We start from the raw sequence: 18,527 nt of genomic DNA, 5'->3' as shown, positions 1-18,527 counted from the left end.
CTCCTGGAGCAAGAAAGCACAAGAATCTGGGTCAGAAAACTAGTTTCAGGCCACCTACCTTGAACCCAAAGCATTCATTTTACTCTAAATTTATCATAAGAGTACATTTATGTAAGTTAATGTACAGAGAAGTAGAAAGGGGGCACTAGAAAAACATTTTCTTTACTTACTCCTTGTATTCTCGGTCAGGCTCTCTTGTGACAATAAGACAGGCTACACAAGGACAGGCACACTCTACCTCAGGGACATACTCGCTCCCCAGGTGATTCAAAGCCCAAGGTGCGGCCAACAGAGTTCAACCCTACTGCTCAATGCTGAAAGCTGACTTTCAATCCCAGCATTGTAGAAATGGTGCTCTCATAGCTGAGTAATCCAGTGTTTATGACATTAAAATAAATAATAGAGAGTAAAAGGTGGGTTTCCCAAAACTTGCCCAAGTCTCTTCCCTGACAAATACATTAGCTCTGTTCCCTAATTGTGGGGATGCTTTATGCAAAGGTAAAAAGCACAGCCCTAGATGAATGAGCTCCTTTCTTCTTAAAGCGTATCTCTCTTGCTGTCTCAAATGTTTCTAATAGATAAACTGTGACCAATGTGTTCTTAACTTGGAACAGGGAATAAAAGCAAGGTTGTAATTATCATTGTCTAATGTTTGCTGAGCCCTTTGATATGCCCTTGAAATGACAAAATGTGAGGAAGACATTGCAGCAGACATTACAGAGATCACAAAAACGCTGAGAAATTAGAAACAAAGGAAGGGAAAGGAAGCATTTGACACTGCTACAGAGCTAGATGCAACTCACTTAAGCTATGTATTCTTGCTTTTAGTTTCTCGTCTTTTCACTGGCCAGCATTACAGTTAAATGCTAACTTCACATATCAGAAGCAGGAAAGAAGAGAGCAAGACCTACCTGCTACAGAGAACAGCTGTTAACTCAAGCTGCACGCCTGACTTCCTAGTCTTCCAAAACATCACTCTCTGCCTCCTCTCTCTCTTTTCTCCCCTCCCTCCCTCCCTTCCTTCCTAGCAGTGCTAGGGATTGACCCCAGGGCCTCATGTATGCTAGGCAAGCACTGTATCACTAATTTACATCCCCAGTTTCTCCATTTTTAAATGAAATCAATTTTGTGAATATTTTCTTTTAGGGCATATGAATCTTTTCTTGCTTAAGAAAGCCTCTCTAACCTGGAGTTTATACTTATAATTTCATGACTTCTTGCCTAATATTTTCTGGGTTTTATTTTTAACATTCATTTATTTATATAACAGACAAATTCATAGTGAAGGAATTTAAATGAGTTGAAAATGGCTAATATGAATGGTTTCCTTTCATGGCCAGTTTTCTAGTTGATCAAGTCAATAGTCAATTAAGTCCCCTCTTCTTTCACCACCATATTTATTGCTAGTTGTGGCACCAGTGGAAGGCAAGCTGCCAGCTCTCTGTAAGATAAGTCTTTTCCTAGGCTATGCCTTATCTAGGCTGGAAGATAAAGTGCAGTGTTTTAGTTTAAAAGGCTTTTCAATTAAGGATCCTGCTGGGCTCAAGGCTTTATCTGGAAAGCAAGTTAAGCATATCAGTGCCAGCAATGGATATAATTACTCAAAGCAGATGATCCCATCAATAAAACCTAGAAATCAAAGTTCTCTTTGAGAATTGAGAATTGTCAGCCCCTCTGAGTGTGGATGATTGAGATCAGAGAGCTCAAAGCAAGAGACTCATGGCATCACTTTGACATGGAAAGAAAGGTGTACACGTGGTAAGTTGCCAGTAATTCCTGAACTGGATGCAAAGCCATATTGCTTCTTGTGGTATTCTGAGAGCTATCAGGATGGGGATGGCACCAGCTGGCACTACATCTAAAAAAGTACGTATGTGTGTGTGTGTATGTGTTACACGTCTATAGACACACACACATTTATAAGTATACGCACATATGTAAAGTCTGCTACAGACTAAGAGAAATGGGTTGCTGACTCCATACTATAAGTTGTTATTTCCCTTGGAATCCCACACATGTATCTCTGCCCCATATGTGTAACTCGGCCCACCTGGGCAACGGGTGGCAGAGGTGGAGCAGCAACACATGTGAGCCTGACAATTCCCACCACAATAATGATGATAATCCTGAAGACAATGTCATCAAAACAGCAATATTTAAAAGCACCACCCATTTGGGCTGAAGAGCCACCAGGGCTTACTGAGTTAACCAAGAGGCAATCTTTTCATTGTTTCAGAAGCATACTTACCTACTTATCAAAGGAGCCACTCAAACTTTCTGGAGAAAACATCACAATGTATCTCATTTATCTGATTTAAAAGTAAGCTAAACTGGGCATAGCAGTGCATGCCTATAATCCCAGCACTGGGAACTTGGAGGCAGGAGGATGGCTAGTTCAAGGATAGCCTGAGTTATATAAAAAGACCCTGTCTCAAAAAAATTTTTAATTAAAATTTAAAATGAAAAATAGAAAGCAAACCAGTTTGCAGGACATAGATATGTGAACCAGGTCACGGCAGTGTTCGGGCTGGATAATCAGTGCACCTGCTCTAATCCCAACACAAGATGTTCTTTAAGGCAAAAACCACAGAAATGAACTTCAATTTAAACAGAGACTACTCACTGGAAATCTAACTACAGTAACATCTGTCTTTGTGGCCTCAACCAGGAAATCCATCCAAAAGTCCACCAGTTCTTCCTTGGCCACAGGCTGTTCTGGTGTCAGTTTCACAAAATGCTTATATATCAAAATTGTCTCCACAATTGACTTGAGGTACCTGAGAATTAAAAGATACAAAACACATAACAGGTAAATTTAGAACTACCTGTTCCCATGTATCCCAGCTTTATTCTGTGTCATTTATACACGCCATTAATAAATCTGCATTTGGAGTCATCAAACATTATTCATTATTTATTATATATCCTGTTCTTTCACATATTAACTATTAATATCATGAAAAAAAATCAATAAAGTAGGCTTTATACCCATTTCAGAGATCAGGAAAGTGAGGCTTGGAGGGCTTGGATAAATTGGGCTGGGGTCAATCACCTACTTAAAACATGAGTTTTACATATTTATATTCTATTCATGGATGAGGTGAGTGAATGTTTTGAAAATACACTTCTTCACAGAAACTTTCTGAAATAGAGTCTTCAAAAGAGATTAGTTTGCTCTGAAGCAACTGAGCTTATATGTTACATAAATTCCCTCAAACAAGAAGACAGATGGTGCCTCCAGGGAAAAATGAGGAGCAAAATAAGTGTACAAGAGAATGGGATCAAAAGCTCTTTGCAGAGTATAAACATGGAGTTGACAGTCCATAAAAATTGTCTATGGCCGTTTTCACTATTTCATAAACGGTGTCTGTTTTCTTGTTAACAGAAGCCAGGATGCCTGAAGCCAACTCTCTTTCCGCCTGTGCTTCTTGCTCCTCCTCTGCCATCGGACTCCTCCTCAAAAAACAAAGCTCATCGTGCTGAAAGGAGCAAGTGAGCTTCTTTATTGGCCTGTCTACTCCGTGTGAATCCCACTGTGGACATGACACTGCTAGAACAGCCCCCGTTCTCAAGTTGCTCACAGTGGTGTGGGGAGTGTTATGACACATAGTGGAGATGTGATTAAGTCTGACTAAAGAAGTCACACAATCGACATTCACAGACTTGACTGAACAATAGCAAAAAAAAAAAGAAAGAAAGAAAGAAAAGACTTGGGCTGAGCTAGGTTTGAAGTCAAGAGTCTGCAGATGGTGTAGGTAGGGGACAGGTAGATAAGGTAGATAAGGGGGCAGGAAGAGGTATCCTTAGGCGGTGCCAAGACACAGACATGCACAACTGCAGCTGGGCAAGTCTGTGTGGAGAGAGGGCTGCTTAAACCCTGGGCCATGACAAGAGTTGAGACTGGGGTGGCTGAAGGAAACCCTTGTCTGCCAGGCAAGGAAAGGGACTTCATCCCTCAGCCTGTGAGAACTCAATAAGCTGTGTGGATCTAAGGATTTCAGTGGAGGGGAAGGTTAGGCTTGCATTCTAGAAAGGGGAAGCCTGGTTAATGAAGGACACCTGAAGGAAGTCCTTTCAGAAGGCTGAGGTCTTACTGTGGCTGCCACCTTCTCAAATGGCTCTTGGGATGCGGCCAGTCAGAACCCGAGCTTGGAGCTGCTCTGGAAAGAGCCTTTCTCTATATCATTCATCTTTTTAAGTCTTTAGAGCTAATGGTCAACTATTACATGTGACACATAATAAAACTACTGCTGCTTTTCAAAATGGCCCTAAATGCAGATGGAATTTTGTTTTCATCTCTAATACCACACGGATAATGATGAGACTTGGGTTCATTTCAAGAACAGTGCGACATTAGAAAAACACACATATATACAAAACACTCCAGTGTCATCATCATACTCTTAAATAAAAAGAAATGAAAACCAAGAAAGAAAATTACAAAACTTCGAGTAGACCATGAAGGAAACGAGGGGCTGAGCTGGACATGTGGTCTCAGACCGAGTGTGGCTCAGTTTTGCAGGTACTGAATGTGTGGCCTCTGCATGGTTTACATGGTGACACTGCCTAGGCTAGCACAGTGGGCTGGTCAGTGTGCAGCAAAGGCTAAGTGACTAGTTTAGCACTTGTGCAAAATCATCAGAACCTTCAGCCAACATGCTTTCTTTATGAACATTGCATTTTTCTCTAAATTCTGGATTTGGTGCTAATAATAAATAAAATAATCTAATTGTTACTAGCTATTTTTCAGAAAGTATCTCACATTTTTTCCTGGGGCCCACCTCAGACCACTATCTGCCTACCTATGACTCTCTAGTAGTTAAGATTACAGATGTGCACCACCACCCCTGGCTTTTATCCTGAGATGCGGAGCTCACTAACTTTTTGCCTGACCTGATCTGAAATTGTGATCTTCATATCTCTGTCTCCTGAGTACCTGGGATTATAGGCATGAACCATTGTGCTCTATCCAAGAGGTTATTATTACCATGCTGGCGTCTTCAGTTTGAAAAGCTTTTCAGATGCTTGAATGACTCTCAGGTGGTCATTGGCCAGGACACTAGCTCCCAGAAAAAATCCAACTTCCCAGTAGCTCTGGAGGTTTTCCAAGTTTCCCTTCTTACCAAGAAGGCTACTTAGCTTCACTCCTAGGAAATGAACAGAAAGCAGAATGTCACAAACACACACCACACACAGGGAGAGCTAATTTTTCACTACAAAGCAAAGTTAAGCTTTTGTCCTCTTTTTAAGATTAAAATTGCTTCAAGTTTGATTATTAAAGTGGTTTAAGCTCATTGTGAAAAGATAGTGTTTAACAAAAACGCACACAGAATAAAAGTGAAAAATATCCCTTAGTCGGAAAACCAAAGTAAATGCTGGGTTTGTCTTCAGTACTTCAGTGGGGAAATTGTATGTATGTCCAAATATGCATAAATTAAAAGGCAAGAATACCCAGCCCATTGTTGTATGACCTCCTCTCTTCTCTTATTAGATCATGGAGTCTTAAGCAACCTGAAAGGGAAACCTTGTTTTGTAGGCTGAAATTCTATCAGTGCCTTGAAGCAGAAATATATATATCTTTTGCAAGAATGAAATGCTACAATAATTAATAATGATTTGTATATAAACACAGTTATTTTACAGTTACAAAGTTAAAGACTGGCAGACAACACTTTTTTTTTATTACCATCACTTTCTAACAAGCATGAAATGAGCTAATGTGAACTCACCAACTGTTCAACATTGTTTGGTTTTTCCAGGTGTTTTGCATTTGATTATAAATTTTCATCTGTCTTGTATTTTTGCATTTTATTTATTTGCTTAAAAAGAATATATCCTTGTACAATTGTTTAAGACTGCTAACACTGATTACATTAAACTATAAAAATAATGTGAGATTTGGAAACAGGGAGAAAAGGTAGGGGCACAGCACTTCAATATCACAAGCAAGCATGAGGCCACTCAATGACCATTGAGCTTATTAAAGGCAGACTTAACACCAGTTTGCTTGTCGAGTTTTATTAAGTAGAGATGCAAACAATGTCTGCCTAGTGGAACTGGTCCCCAAGCTTTATATCCTGTGGGACATAAACCAGCTTTAAAAGAAAATCAAACTCAGAACTCTTATCCTAACATTTCCTTGTTAAACAGTCTATGAAAACCTTAGTTTCTTAAATAGGTATAGGTAAGAACTTTCTCAATGAAACCCCAGCAGCACAGCAACTAAGAGATAGCATAGATAAATGGGACCTCATAAAACTAAAAAGCTTCTGTTCATCAAAAGAAATGGTCTCTAAACTGAAGAGAACACCCACAGAGTGGGAGAAAATATTTGCCAATTATACATCAGACAAAGGACTGATAACCAGAATATACAGGGAACTTAAAAAACTAAATTCTCCCAAAACTAATGAACCAATAAAGAAATGGGCATGTGAACTAAACAGAACTTTCTCAAAAGAAGAAATTCAAATGGCCAGAAAACACATGAAAAAATGCTCACCATCTCTAGCAATAAAGGAAATGCAAATTAAAACCACACTAAGATTCCACCTCACCCCTGTTAGAATAGCCATCATCAGCAACACCACCAACAACAGGTGTTGGCGAGGATGCGGGGGAAAAGGAACCCTTTTACACTGTTGGTGGGAATGTAGACTAGTACAACCACTCTGGAAAAAAATTTGGAGGCTACTTAAAAAGATGGACATCGATCTACTATTTGATCCAGCAATACCACTCTTGGGGATATACCCAAAAGACTGTTACTCCAGAGGCACCTGCACATCCATGTTTATTGCGGCACTATTCACAATAGCCAAGTTATGGAAACAGCCAAGATGTCCCAGCACTGACGAATGGATTAAGAAAATGTGGTATCTATACACAATGGAATTTTATGCAGCCATGAAGAAGAACGAAATGTTATCATTCGCTGGTAAATGGATGGAATTGGAGAACATCATTCTGAGTGAGGTTAGCCTGGCTCAAAAGACCAAAAATCGTATGTTCTCCCTCATATGTGGACATTAGATCAAGGGCAAACACAACAAGGGGATTGGACTTTGAGCACATGATAAAAGCGAGAGCACACAAGGGAGGGGTGAGGATAGGTAAGACACCTAAAAAACTAGCTAGCATTTGTTGCCCTTAACGCAGAGAAACTAAAGCAGATACCTTAAAGCAACTGAGGCCAATAGGAAAAGGGGACCAGGAACTAGAGAAAAGGTTAGATCAAAAAGAATTAACCTAGAAGGTAACACCCACGCACAGGAAATCAATGTGAGTCAATGCCCTGTATAGCTATCCTTATCTCAACCAGCAAAACCCCTTGTTCCTTCCTATTATTGCTTATACTCTCTCTACAACAAAATTAGAGATAAGGGCAAAATAGTTTCTGCTGGGTATTGAGGGGGGGAGCGGGAGGGGGTGGAGTGGGTGGTAAGGGAGGGGGTGGGGGCAGGGGGGAGAAATGAACCAAGCCTTGTATGCACATATGAATAATAAAAGAAAAATGAAAAAAAAAAATTAAATGGTCTTTGAACTGACATATACTCTTATTGGTTTACACACTAATTGGGTTAAATAAAATCTTTTATATGTTTCTATATTTCCCAAGAATCATAATTCTACCTGTTTTTTGAAAATTATACTTAAAACAAAATAACCTTTAAATTTTTTAAAGTTACTTTTTAGTATATAATTTCACTTAAACCATAAGTAATTCAGAGAAAAAAGAGCATTTGGGAATTCTTCACATTTTGAGAATAAGCTAAAATCAGCTTTGCCATCTGCAAGTTTCATGAGATGAAAACAATTAACACCTGTCTATGCAACAACATCCAGGACCTTCCACCTGGACACACTAAAAAAGATGCAACAAATATGGGAAAAATGCGGGGGGTGGAGAAAGATTGGGCGCTAAGAACCTGCCACCACCATGCTCAGCTGGAACTTTTCTTGCATCTTACTTACAGAGCAGCAGGCTTGGGACCAGTCTAGCAAAGAAATGTGATGGTGAACTTCCAGACAGACACTATGAAAGGGTCTAACAATAAAGCTAAAGAAGTGCTCCATGAAATTTTAGACTTCTTCTACCACAGAAACTCTTATGATTTTGGTTTGGCCATGGCATAAATGGGTCATGTTGCACCCAGCCACTCAACATGTGGACAAAATGTATTACTTTTTTTATGACACATGGTGTTTTAAGCACATGGACATGTCACAACGTATTTAACCAAACGCTGGTGGAAGGCCATGTCCTATTGTCATAAATGTTCCCGAGCACATAGCTTTGTGCACTTGTGCAACTTTTTCTTGTCATGAAGTTTTAAACATGGATTTGTTAGAGATAAAAGATATCTCCACTTTACATGTTGATACATTCTGCCAAACTGCCCTGAGGAAGTGCTACTCTGATGAACACCCTCCCTCGAGGGACCCCTCACCCAAACCCTTCCCAAAAGAGAGTGATCGTGTACATTGACCACTGCCAATCTGATGAGGGGAAAAGGAAAATTGCTTTTTTATTTTTATTTTTGCTTTTGTGACAGTCTTGCTACGTAGCCCAGACTAGCCCTGAACTCACATTCTTTCTGACTCAGCCTCAAGTGGTGGGATTACAGGCTAAAACATTGCACTTTTTAACCACTGAGATTGACTATCTTTTCATATATTTGTGTTTCTTTTGTGAATGAGCTTCTATCTTCTTTGCACAAGATGTATAAAATCTGTTCCCCCATGATGACTATAAGCATTGAGGATTTTTTCGGTAGTTTAGTTTTTATCATTGTTTCATTACCATGTAGCTGTTATTAGACTCAAGGCTGTTCTCACAAAGAGAGAACGGCGCTCCTACAGAATACTCATTAGTTCCCAACACTGTGCACATGGAAAATGTCGACTCTTTTCATTAATACAGCGCAGCGAGTTGGAGAATATGTTCCTTTTGTCATAAGAAAAGCAAAGTCCAGAGAGGTTTAGCAACCCATCATAAGTGGTGGCGACAGATTCTTCTCATTTCCATGTTCCATTGTGAAGAATTTCAAATGTATATGAAAGTAGAAAATAAGCAACAACGAGGGGCTAGGGCTGCAGCTCAGTGGTAGAGCAGTTGCCTAGCATGCAGTGACCCTGGGCTTGATCCCCAGCACTGCCAAAAGCACATATATATATTCATTTATACATATGTGTATACATCTATATAAATGAAAGTCTATTTTCAACAATTAACCTTTTGCTATTGCTTTCTTGCTGAATATTTTTTGCTGAACAGTTTCAAATTAAATTACAGACACTATTATACATTCCACTCTTAAATATTATAAGATACCTATATATCTTATTCCATTATTGCACCTAACAAGATAATATCAGATATTATCTCCTATCCAGTCCTGACTCAAATTCCCTAATTATTCACCAAATGGTTCCTATAGTTTTTCTCCAAAACCAGCATCATTTAATTATACTCAGTATTTCTGTTTGTAAATCTCTTGCAATCTAACTAATCCATCCATACTTTTCTTTTTATGACACAGATTTTGTTAAATGACCAGGGGGTGCTGTCTTGTAGAATATCCTCATATTCTAGACTTCTGATGGCACATTGTGGTATTGTCAGACTTTTTTCTTTAGATCTTTTGATTCCTATTGAGATCTTAAGATTTCACTTAAACATTTTTGGTGAGAATATTTCATAAGAGATGCTGTGTATTACATCATATCAGGAGGCCCATAGTAAGAATAATAATCACTTGAAATAGTCATGTGAGTTTGGTCACTGTTGGCTGAATCCTTCCATTGTAGAGATGCGTTTGTTCCTTTGTGACTAATGAGCAATCTGTAAACTAGCTTTGGTACCATGTAAACGTGGTAAGATGTATATGTTTTTTAAAAATGAATATTTTCAATTAATGGTTTTAGTTCTAACTGATGATTCAGTCCATTACCGTAATATCAGTTATCATCAGTTGTATCATTGGTTGTATTTTACTAACTAGCATTCTTAGGAAGAATTTTCTTCTTATGAGTAATACATTTATGCACAGCTTACTTCAAGAAGAGCTATACTTCATTGATGAATAAACCGTAATATTTCCTTAAAAGGAAGGAATAGTACTTTAATTCTTTCCTTATAACCTCCGATTTTCTAAGAAATTGGCGACCTCCACAGGTGACGAAGGAGTTCTTTGTGGTTAGTGAAGGATTTTTTTTTGTTTTATTTTCTCTTGATTATAGATTCATGGATTTTTATACTTAGTAGTATAAATTTTATATTCAATAATTTTTAATGCTCACTGAAAATAAGGTTCAAGTAGTGGTTTGTCTCAAATTCCAAACAGTGTTCTTTTACTACATCATCATTACTGTTAGGGACCCAAACCTATAATTCTGACTCTCCCCCATAAAATGTCTTATGGTTAAAAAATTTCACAGCATGTGGACTTTTTTTTTATTTAGCTGAAGTCTGAATATTAATAAGACTTGTCAAGCTGAAAATAGAAAGAAGACATAAAACTTCACTTTGGGTTTTAAGTCCTAGTTCTAAATAGTCTAAACATCAATGATTATTTAAAACTTGGGAGAGTAAAACACAGACCCATGAAGCAATTAGTCATAACCTTAAACAAACACACAACTGAAATAAAGAGTGTGCAATGGTTTGGATATGGTTTGAATGTGTGCATCTCTTAAAGGCTCGTGTTGGAAGCTTACCCCCCACCCCCAGAGTGGTGTTGGGAGGTGGTAGAACTTTTAAGAGGTGGAGTTTTGTGGGAGGGTTAGGTCATTCAAGATGCTGTCCTCATTCCTCAGAAGGAATCAAAGTTCTCGTGGCATCTTGGTTAGATCCAACAAGAGTGAGTTGTTGTTGTACGTGAACAAGCATGACCCCGGAATCACCATGTGATCCTCCCTCTTGCAGATGCTGCCACCGTGATGACATTTACCATGAAGTGATACAGCCCAGGGGGTGCTCACCAGAACCCAAGTCAACTAGGCCACCAGATCTTGGACTTTCAGCTTCCAAAATGGTGAGCTAAATAAACATCTTTTCTTTATAAAGCAGTCAATCTCATGCATTTTGTAATTGCAACATAAAATGGACTAACAGAATCTTTAGACAACAGAGTATGACAGCTAAGAATTTTTTATATTAGAGATTTTTATATTACAGATTTTTAAACCTGATAATATGTTTAGAAAGCTTTAAAATCAGTGATCTTATGACATTTTAATTTCAACTGTTTTCTTTTCATAAATGAATCAAAATTTCAAAAAGCAGCTAAAGAAGGGATTTCATAAAGAAAAGCCTGATTAGCCAGGCTTGGTGACACATGCTATAATCTCAACATTTGGGAGGCAGAGGCAGGAGGATCATGGGTTTGAGGCCAGCCTGGGCTACATAATGAATTTCAGACCAGTCTGGGCTATATAGTGAGATCCTGTCTCAAAAAAGATAAAAAAAATTATTGTATTAGTAATTCAGATTAATTTATATGTTTGGAGAGGCCAACAGGGGGAATGAGAGGAGACACAAATCACTGGAAATTTGGTTACAGCATTTTGAGAATGAATTAAAGAATGAATATCTTTAAAATATGCCAAATATATTATTTAGTCTTGTTTTCCTTATACATGATTGCTATCATTATAATAACCTATTAATTTATTTAGCCAACCTGTCTTTCCTTGAAAATCAATTTAGTCCTATCTTATCATATAAAAATTAATTTTAGCCAGGCATAGTGGTTCATGCCTGTAATCCCAGTTACTTGAGAGGCAGAAGTAGGAGGATCAAGGTATGAGGCTAGCCTGGGACAAAGTGAGAGACCCTATTTGAAAACCAAACTAAAGCAAAAGAAGAACCAGGGGTGGGGGGGCATGGATGGCTCAATTGGTAAAGCACTTGCCTAGCAAACATGAGGCCCTGATTTTAATCCATGGTACCACCAAAACAAAAATTAACTTTCAGTCAACCTATTTTAATTAGCATCATTTATGATTTAATAGGACCTAAAGTAGTAAGCTATTTTCTATAATTGAAGGGCGTGCAATTTAGAGTGTATTTTAGAAGCCTAGAACTAGCTCTTAAAGTAGCTAAAAACTCATTGTCAAGTCATGTTTTAAATCTGTGTATGTTGTGCAGATTCCAAAATTTTAAATACAATTTCATGTTTCAAATGCTTATTCAACACATCGTTCTTCTTGGAAAAATATTAAAGTTTACTAACAGAGTTATATTAGAGTTAAACCTCAGAGTGCTGACTGTCTTAAATCTACACTCAAGTTAAAAGTGAGACTTAGAATAAGTAGCTTTCAAACCACTGTTACTGCTCTGCCTACATATGCAGGTCAAGGTCAAGGCTTGTGAGGATTTAGATGCTACAATAAAACTTCACTCTGAGTTCAAGAATAGAGCAATAAAAATTACATTAGACCACTGATATAGAAGGAGTTTTGGCTACTGTAGAGCTTTTAAATTAATCTAAGATGTAATATTTTAATATAACTTATAAAAAGCACAAGTTGCAGTATATTTTCTCTGATTTAATTTATCAACCCAAAAAAATTACTTAATATAGAGTTTCTTTGTCCTCAATGTCACCGCAATCCAGCAGTGGTTGTAATTATATTTTATCATTCGTCTACAAAGCCAAGAAATCATTTTTCTTTAAGGAAAAATAAATAATAAACATTTCCAATTAAAAATATTAAAGGAAAAATTTCTTCTACAGTGCACAGCTTCATTAAGATCAATGTTATTCAGATCAATAGTAAGAACTCCTCCAAGAGTTGGAAAGGTTCTCTGAGAGGGAGTGCTTAGACACTCAGAACAAAATCTGATCATCACAGAAAGTATTCCCAGATCTTAGAATCTTAAAACAAGTGTCAGCAAGCCAAAGAGTAAGAAAATCACTCAAAATTTGTCTACAAAGATGCCATAATTTCTTTAAATTCCATAGAAGGGTTAGCAGATGAAATAAATCTACAGACTTGTCTACAGATAACAGGCAAAAGCATTTTCTATCAATGGCTCCAATTCAGAGATGGAGATGGAGGCCTCTCTGAGGACTGTCACTAAAAAGACTGTCATTTATCTGGTCTGGAGGCTCCACCTCCAAGACCAATGAAATCATAGGGGCAGATGGCTTGAGAACGAGAAAAAGAAATAAAGGTTATTTGCATATTTTTTCTGTAAAACACAAGAAAAGCACACATCCTTTCTTTCTCTCCTCTCCTTTCCTCTTTCCTCTCCTCTCCTTTCCTTTCCACAGCACTGGGATTTGAACTCAGGGCACACACTTGCTAGGCAGACACTCTATTACTTAAGCTATGCCCCCAGCCCAATCATAGTCTTAAATAGGAGGCATTCCTGATGTTCCACAAAACACTAACCTTGTTCTGAAAATGTGACTCAATTGATAGAGCACCTGCTTTGTAATCATAAAACCCTGAGTTCAAATCCCAGTCCCACCAAAACACAAATAAACAAAATGCTATCTTTATTTGGGAGTTGGAGGCTGAATGCAGAGTCCATATATGGCCAATAGTAGTTTGAGCTGGAATAATAAATATTAACCAGGGGCTTTGGGAAGTAGGTAAAATAAACGAATGGAATGACATCCCAGTATCACAACAGTGTACTGCACAGCAGCATGAAATGCCAAGCAAGGAGATTTCATAAACTTTTTTGTTCAGCAAGTCAGATGAGGTAAACAGCCAAAGGATCTGCTACTAAGTTCTTTTTCTTTGTACCAAGTTTGGGCCTGGTTCTTGAGTTTCATGAAAAGAATATTAAGCTGTAATTACCAACTTTCCGAAGCTCAAAGGAAGATTCAAACTGGTGTCCTGCTGCCAGGAGGAGGACTGCATAATTAATTCCTGACTGTAGAGTTGGCTCAGATTCAAATGCCTTTTTGAACCTACAAAAAAACCAAATGTACAAGTTTACTTTCTCACTCATGAAACCCTGGGTGTGTAATAACTTCTGTTTGCATAACTCCAGTGCCTAAGCAAAAAATATTCAGTTGGCCTCCTCCCCAGAATCTCATGTGCTATTAGTATTTAATGCTTAAGTAACTGCATGGCTTTGACCCCAGCTCCACTGATTTCCCTGTTTAGCCCACCTTCAACCAAGTGACCCCAGCTTTTAAAAAAATTGTCTCTTAGCCAGGTGTGGTGGTGTGCACCTGTAATCCTAGTACTCAGGAGGTAGAGGCAGAAGGGTCACAAATTGGAGACCAGCCTGGCTATACAGTGAGACCCTGTCTCAAGAAAGAAAAACAGGGATGCTGATGCAAAAGTTTTCTCTTGACCTCTACCAGAAATATGTGACTGCATCTTAAAAATTAAATATGGAAACCCTGATGTATTTCTTAAAGTGGTTTTTAAAATGCCTTAAAAATATACAAAGCATTGGGGAGAATCACCTGGGAAAGGTACTGAAAGGGTCACTTCCCTAAGAGTGACAGAAATAATGACAACAGCATGTCAACTACAGGAGGAAGTTAAGGAAATCAGAGGTTTGTCTCCGCAAGCATGCAGTTTTGGCTCAAAGAATATAAGAGCCCTTTTCTGAATATGAATGAATTGAATATCAACCTTGGAAAACATTGCAACATTTGAAAGGACTGCACTGTTTAAGTATCCACTGTATTTTCAAGTAACACTTCCTAGATCCATGAAAGGGTTTCTATGCATGCCTCCTTAACTAGGCAATGATACTCAATATTACTTCACTCAGACACACGAAGAAGAAAATGAAAATAAATACCCAGAGACTAATAGACTCTGCCCAAGACAAACACATGAAAAATGAAATCTTATTAAAAAAATCGGATAGAGAAAAACGTAAGGTAAATTTCCATTAGACCATTTAAAGATGCAAAAACAGATTATATAAGGAAACATGCAATATAATTCCAAGATAGAGGAGATTCTTATTTAAATTATAACTGTGTAAGTGAATGACAGGAGTAGGAAAAGTGATGATAGGCACATAGTGTACTTACATTCTTAGCTTTTATGTACACTTGAAATTTTCCATAGTCTCAAATAAGTTAAACATCAAACAAAAAGTACATTTTTCTGAATATTGAGGATCTTGTACCTTTTTAAAGAGTCATACTTTTTAAGTAGAACAAATGTCTCTGAATAGAAATAAAAATTAAATAAGTACTTGTCTTAACCCATTGGCTCTGATAGTTACATACTTTGGAAGATGAAAAAAATTTTTCACCTGCAGGTGATTTAAAAATATTTTTATCTTTTTAGAAATGTAGGTATTTCCATTCCAAAATGGAAAAAGTATGCAACCAGATTATAGCCATTCAAAGTCTGTCAAGTCTTACAAATCTTATATTAATTTGCATCTTAAAGTTCTTTGTCTTTGTTCAGAGGCAAGTAGGGAGTTCCAACAAAAAAGAATGTAACAGAAGAAATATGTTATATGCTTTCCTTTCTCATATGCATATTTTTCAACAAATTTTTTGTATCTCCTAAAACAAAGAACATAGAATCTCTCCCTTAAAGTTATAAAAAGGAAAATGTCAAAAAAGACTTACACAAGCCAATTAGTAAGTACTGACTACGTATTTCCTATGTGCCTATACCAACCAAGATGAATAATTGAACTTACATCTGTTTTTCTGTTAACATAAACAATACAAATACATATACATGTCTATCTATCTATCTATTACATTAGCCAAAACATAAATGAAAATGTCTTAACATTGCTTAGATTTTCTGAGATTAAAATAGAATGTAGACATGTTATAAAAGAAATAAAGTCTTGTCACATATTGAGAAAATACCACTGCAAAAAGTGGGAAATGTCATAAGCTACAGTAGTAAGTACAGTATTTCAGAAATTTGCCAATATTAAAACCTAAAATTTATAAAAATTCTATGTATACTTATTGACACAATTACACATTTATGAACTTATATCAAGAAAAAGCATTAAATATGTACTCAAACATTTAACAAGCATGAGGCCTTGAGTTCAAATCTCAGTAATACACACACACACACACACACACACACACACACAAGAGTAATGTTCCTCTAGGTAAAAGTTCTAGTAGGTAAAGGAACCTGGTACATATAAAAGGTCATATAAAGGGTTTTTTCTGAAAGAAATTTATAAAGTTTGGCACTAAGCAATGTGCATGAATAAAGAACTAAGCCTCAAACTCCAAGAAGCAGACATAAAATCTCCTACAGTAGTTAAGGGATCAGGAGATAGAGATCTGCTAGGCTCTGGATCAAAAGTCTTTAAACAGGGTCACAGCCAAGAAGCAGGGACAAAACAGAGACAGACTAGGTCAGCTCAAACTAAAACCTGACCCAACCCAATGCAACTCCATTTGTTGAAGTCATCATCTTCTTAGCCTAACAGCAGAAAAGGCACAGCCTCTTTGAGAGCAAATAAAGTCATCTTCAGTCTCAGTAATTCTGAAGTACAAAACGTCTTGTACATGATAAAGAATTATGAGAGTTGGAAAGAGCCAGGAAAATGAGACTATAAACAAGAGCAAACACAGCCAAGAAAAGATGACCCACAGATGCTAGAGTTTATGGACAAGGACTTTAAATAATTATTACAAATACAGTAAGGAAAATGGGAATAGATGAACAAAAAGAATGAAAAGATAAACAACTTTAATAGAAAGCTGGAATCTAGAACTACAATATGTAATAAGAATTCACTGGATGGGTTTAAAACCATACCAAACAGAGCAGAAGATATTTTTGGTGCACTAAAAAACATGTCACTAAAAAAGCATTTAAACTGAAGCTGAGAAAGAAATAAGGGAAAAACCCAACCGGGGTCAGGAGACATATGAGACCTGGTTAAATGTTCTCACATATGTATTCTTGTATGGCCAGAAGAAAAGCAAGAGTATGTAACACAAGAAATATTTTAAGATGTAAATGAAATAATCCAAGACTGAATGAAAACATATCATCCCACCAAGTCAAGAAGTTTGGCAAAACTCAAGCATGATGCATGATAAAACAAAATAATCACAATCTAAATGCTGAAATAAAAAACACAGAGAAAAAAATCTTTTTTTTTTTTTTTTAAGTAGAGGTCTTGTTATATTACCCAGGCTGCTCTCAAACATATGGCCTTAAGTGATGCTCCTGCTTCAGTCTACCAAGTAGCTGAAACTACAGGTATGAACCACTATGCCTGACTTAAGAAAAAAATCTTTAAATTGTACACAGAGGACCTGGAGGTGTACTGGAATGTTTGCTTAGCATGAAAGGTACCTCAGGTAAACCACCAGCAAAAATAGAAGGGAAGAAAGGAGAGAGGAAGGGAGGGAAAGAGAAAGGAAGGAAACTAACCAAAGGAAAAAAGATATATAATCTTCAAAGGAACATTAAAATGGATAGTTGGCTTGGTATCATTTCTAGGAAAGCTAGAAATGATGCAATAACATCATTAGAATAATAAAAAAAAAATAGGGTAATACAGGTGTTTTCAAACAAGCAAAAACTGGAGAACTAGTAGCCAGGAGATGATACTATAAAAGAATACTGAAAGTATTTTCAGACTAAAGGAAAGTGATTCCAGTTGGAAGTACTGAAATACAGAAAGAAAGATACAAAACAGGTAAATGTGTAACAAGATATAAAATACGTTAGCTATAATATTTAAAGCCTACTAATGATTTGAATTATTCTAAGTTTCCTTACTTAGGAAATGGCAAATTGAAAGTAGTCTGTGAAATTCAAAAGTATAGGCTGCAATCCCCTGGGGGGTTAGTAAAGAATAATACAAAGAGCATTACTAAAGAGCTAATGGGAAGAAATGGTAATGCTAAATTAATTTTAAAAATAAGGAAGGGAGGACAAAAACAAACAGAGAGCATATGAGAAAAATAGAAAATACACAGCAAGATTCTAGACAAAAACCCAGTATAAGTTCCTACATTAAACATAAATGGCCTAAACACATGAAGTAAAAGATTTTTAAAATCAAATTTAATAATAACAGAAAAGACACAATTATATGTATTATGAAGAGACACTTTAAACATAGGACATGGGTGGGTAGGTTGAAAGTGAAACAATGCATAAAGATGTAGTGATTACATATTAGTATCAGGTAAAACTAATTTTAGTATAAGAATTATTACAAGAGACAAAGAGGATCATTCATAATAATAAAAATATAACAAATTTAATAATCCTAAATGTACTATTAACATCGCTTCAAAGCATATAAGGCAAAAATTGAAAGAATTTAAGAAAATAAGTGAGTCTACAATCATAGCCAGAGATTTTAAAACACTGTCTTCACGATGACCAAATGAGCAGACAAAAACTATCTGTGAGGGCATGGATGATTTGAACAACATGATTACCAAGCTACTCTACCTGATTTGCCTAGAACACTGCACCAAACAGTTGTGGATCTCTTCTGGGTCATAAGCATTTCTCAACAAATTTCAAAACATTGACAATGCAGGGCCTTTTTTCTCTCAACAGAATTAAAGTAGAGAACA

At 36.9% G+C, this 18,527-nt stretch overlaps 1 protein-coding gene across 4 annotated transcripts in view; it reads right to left on the bottom strand.

Moving 5' to 3' along the window:
• Positions 1 to 18,527, bottom strand: part of Map3k5 (mitogen-activated protein kinase kinase kinase 5) — a 205,106-nt gene that overhangs the window by 81,960 nt on the left and 104,619 nt on the right. For all 4 annotated transcript variants that reach the window (XM_074073740.1, XM_074073720.1, XM_020180404.2 and 1 more), the window contains 3 exons: positions 13,816 to 13,928; positions 4,988 to 5,147; positions 2,624 to 2,777 (listed from right to left, as the gene is read on the bottom strand). In XM_074073740.1, the coding sequence (XP_073929841.1) occupies positions 2,624 to 2,777; positions 4,988 to 5,147; positions 13,816 to 13,928 (427 nt within the window). The remainder of the gene's footprint in view (positions 1 to 2,623; positions 2,778 to 4,987; positions 5,148 to 13,815; positions 13,929 to 18,527) is intronic.

Source organism: Castor canadensis, chromosome 1 (assembly GCF_047511655.1).
Source record: "Castor canadensis chromosome 1, mCasCan1.hap1v2, whole genome shotgun sequence".
NCBI classification, from domain to species: Eukaryota; Metazoa; Chordata; class Mammalia; order Rodentia; family Castoridae; genus Castor; species Castor canadensis.
Note: the sequence above shows the minus strand (reverse complement) of the source record. Positions and strands in the feature narration are given on the sequence as shown.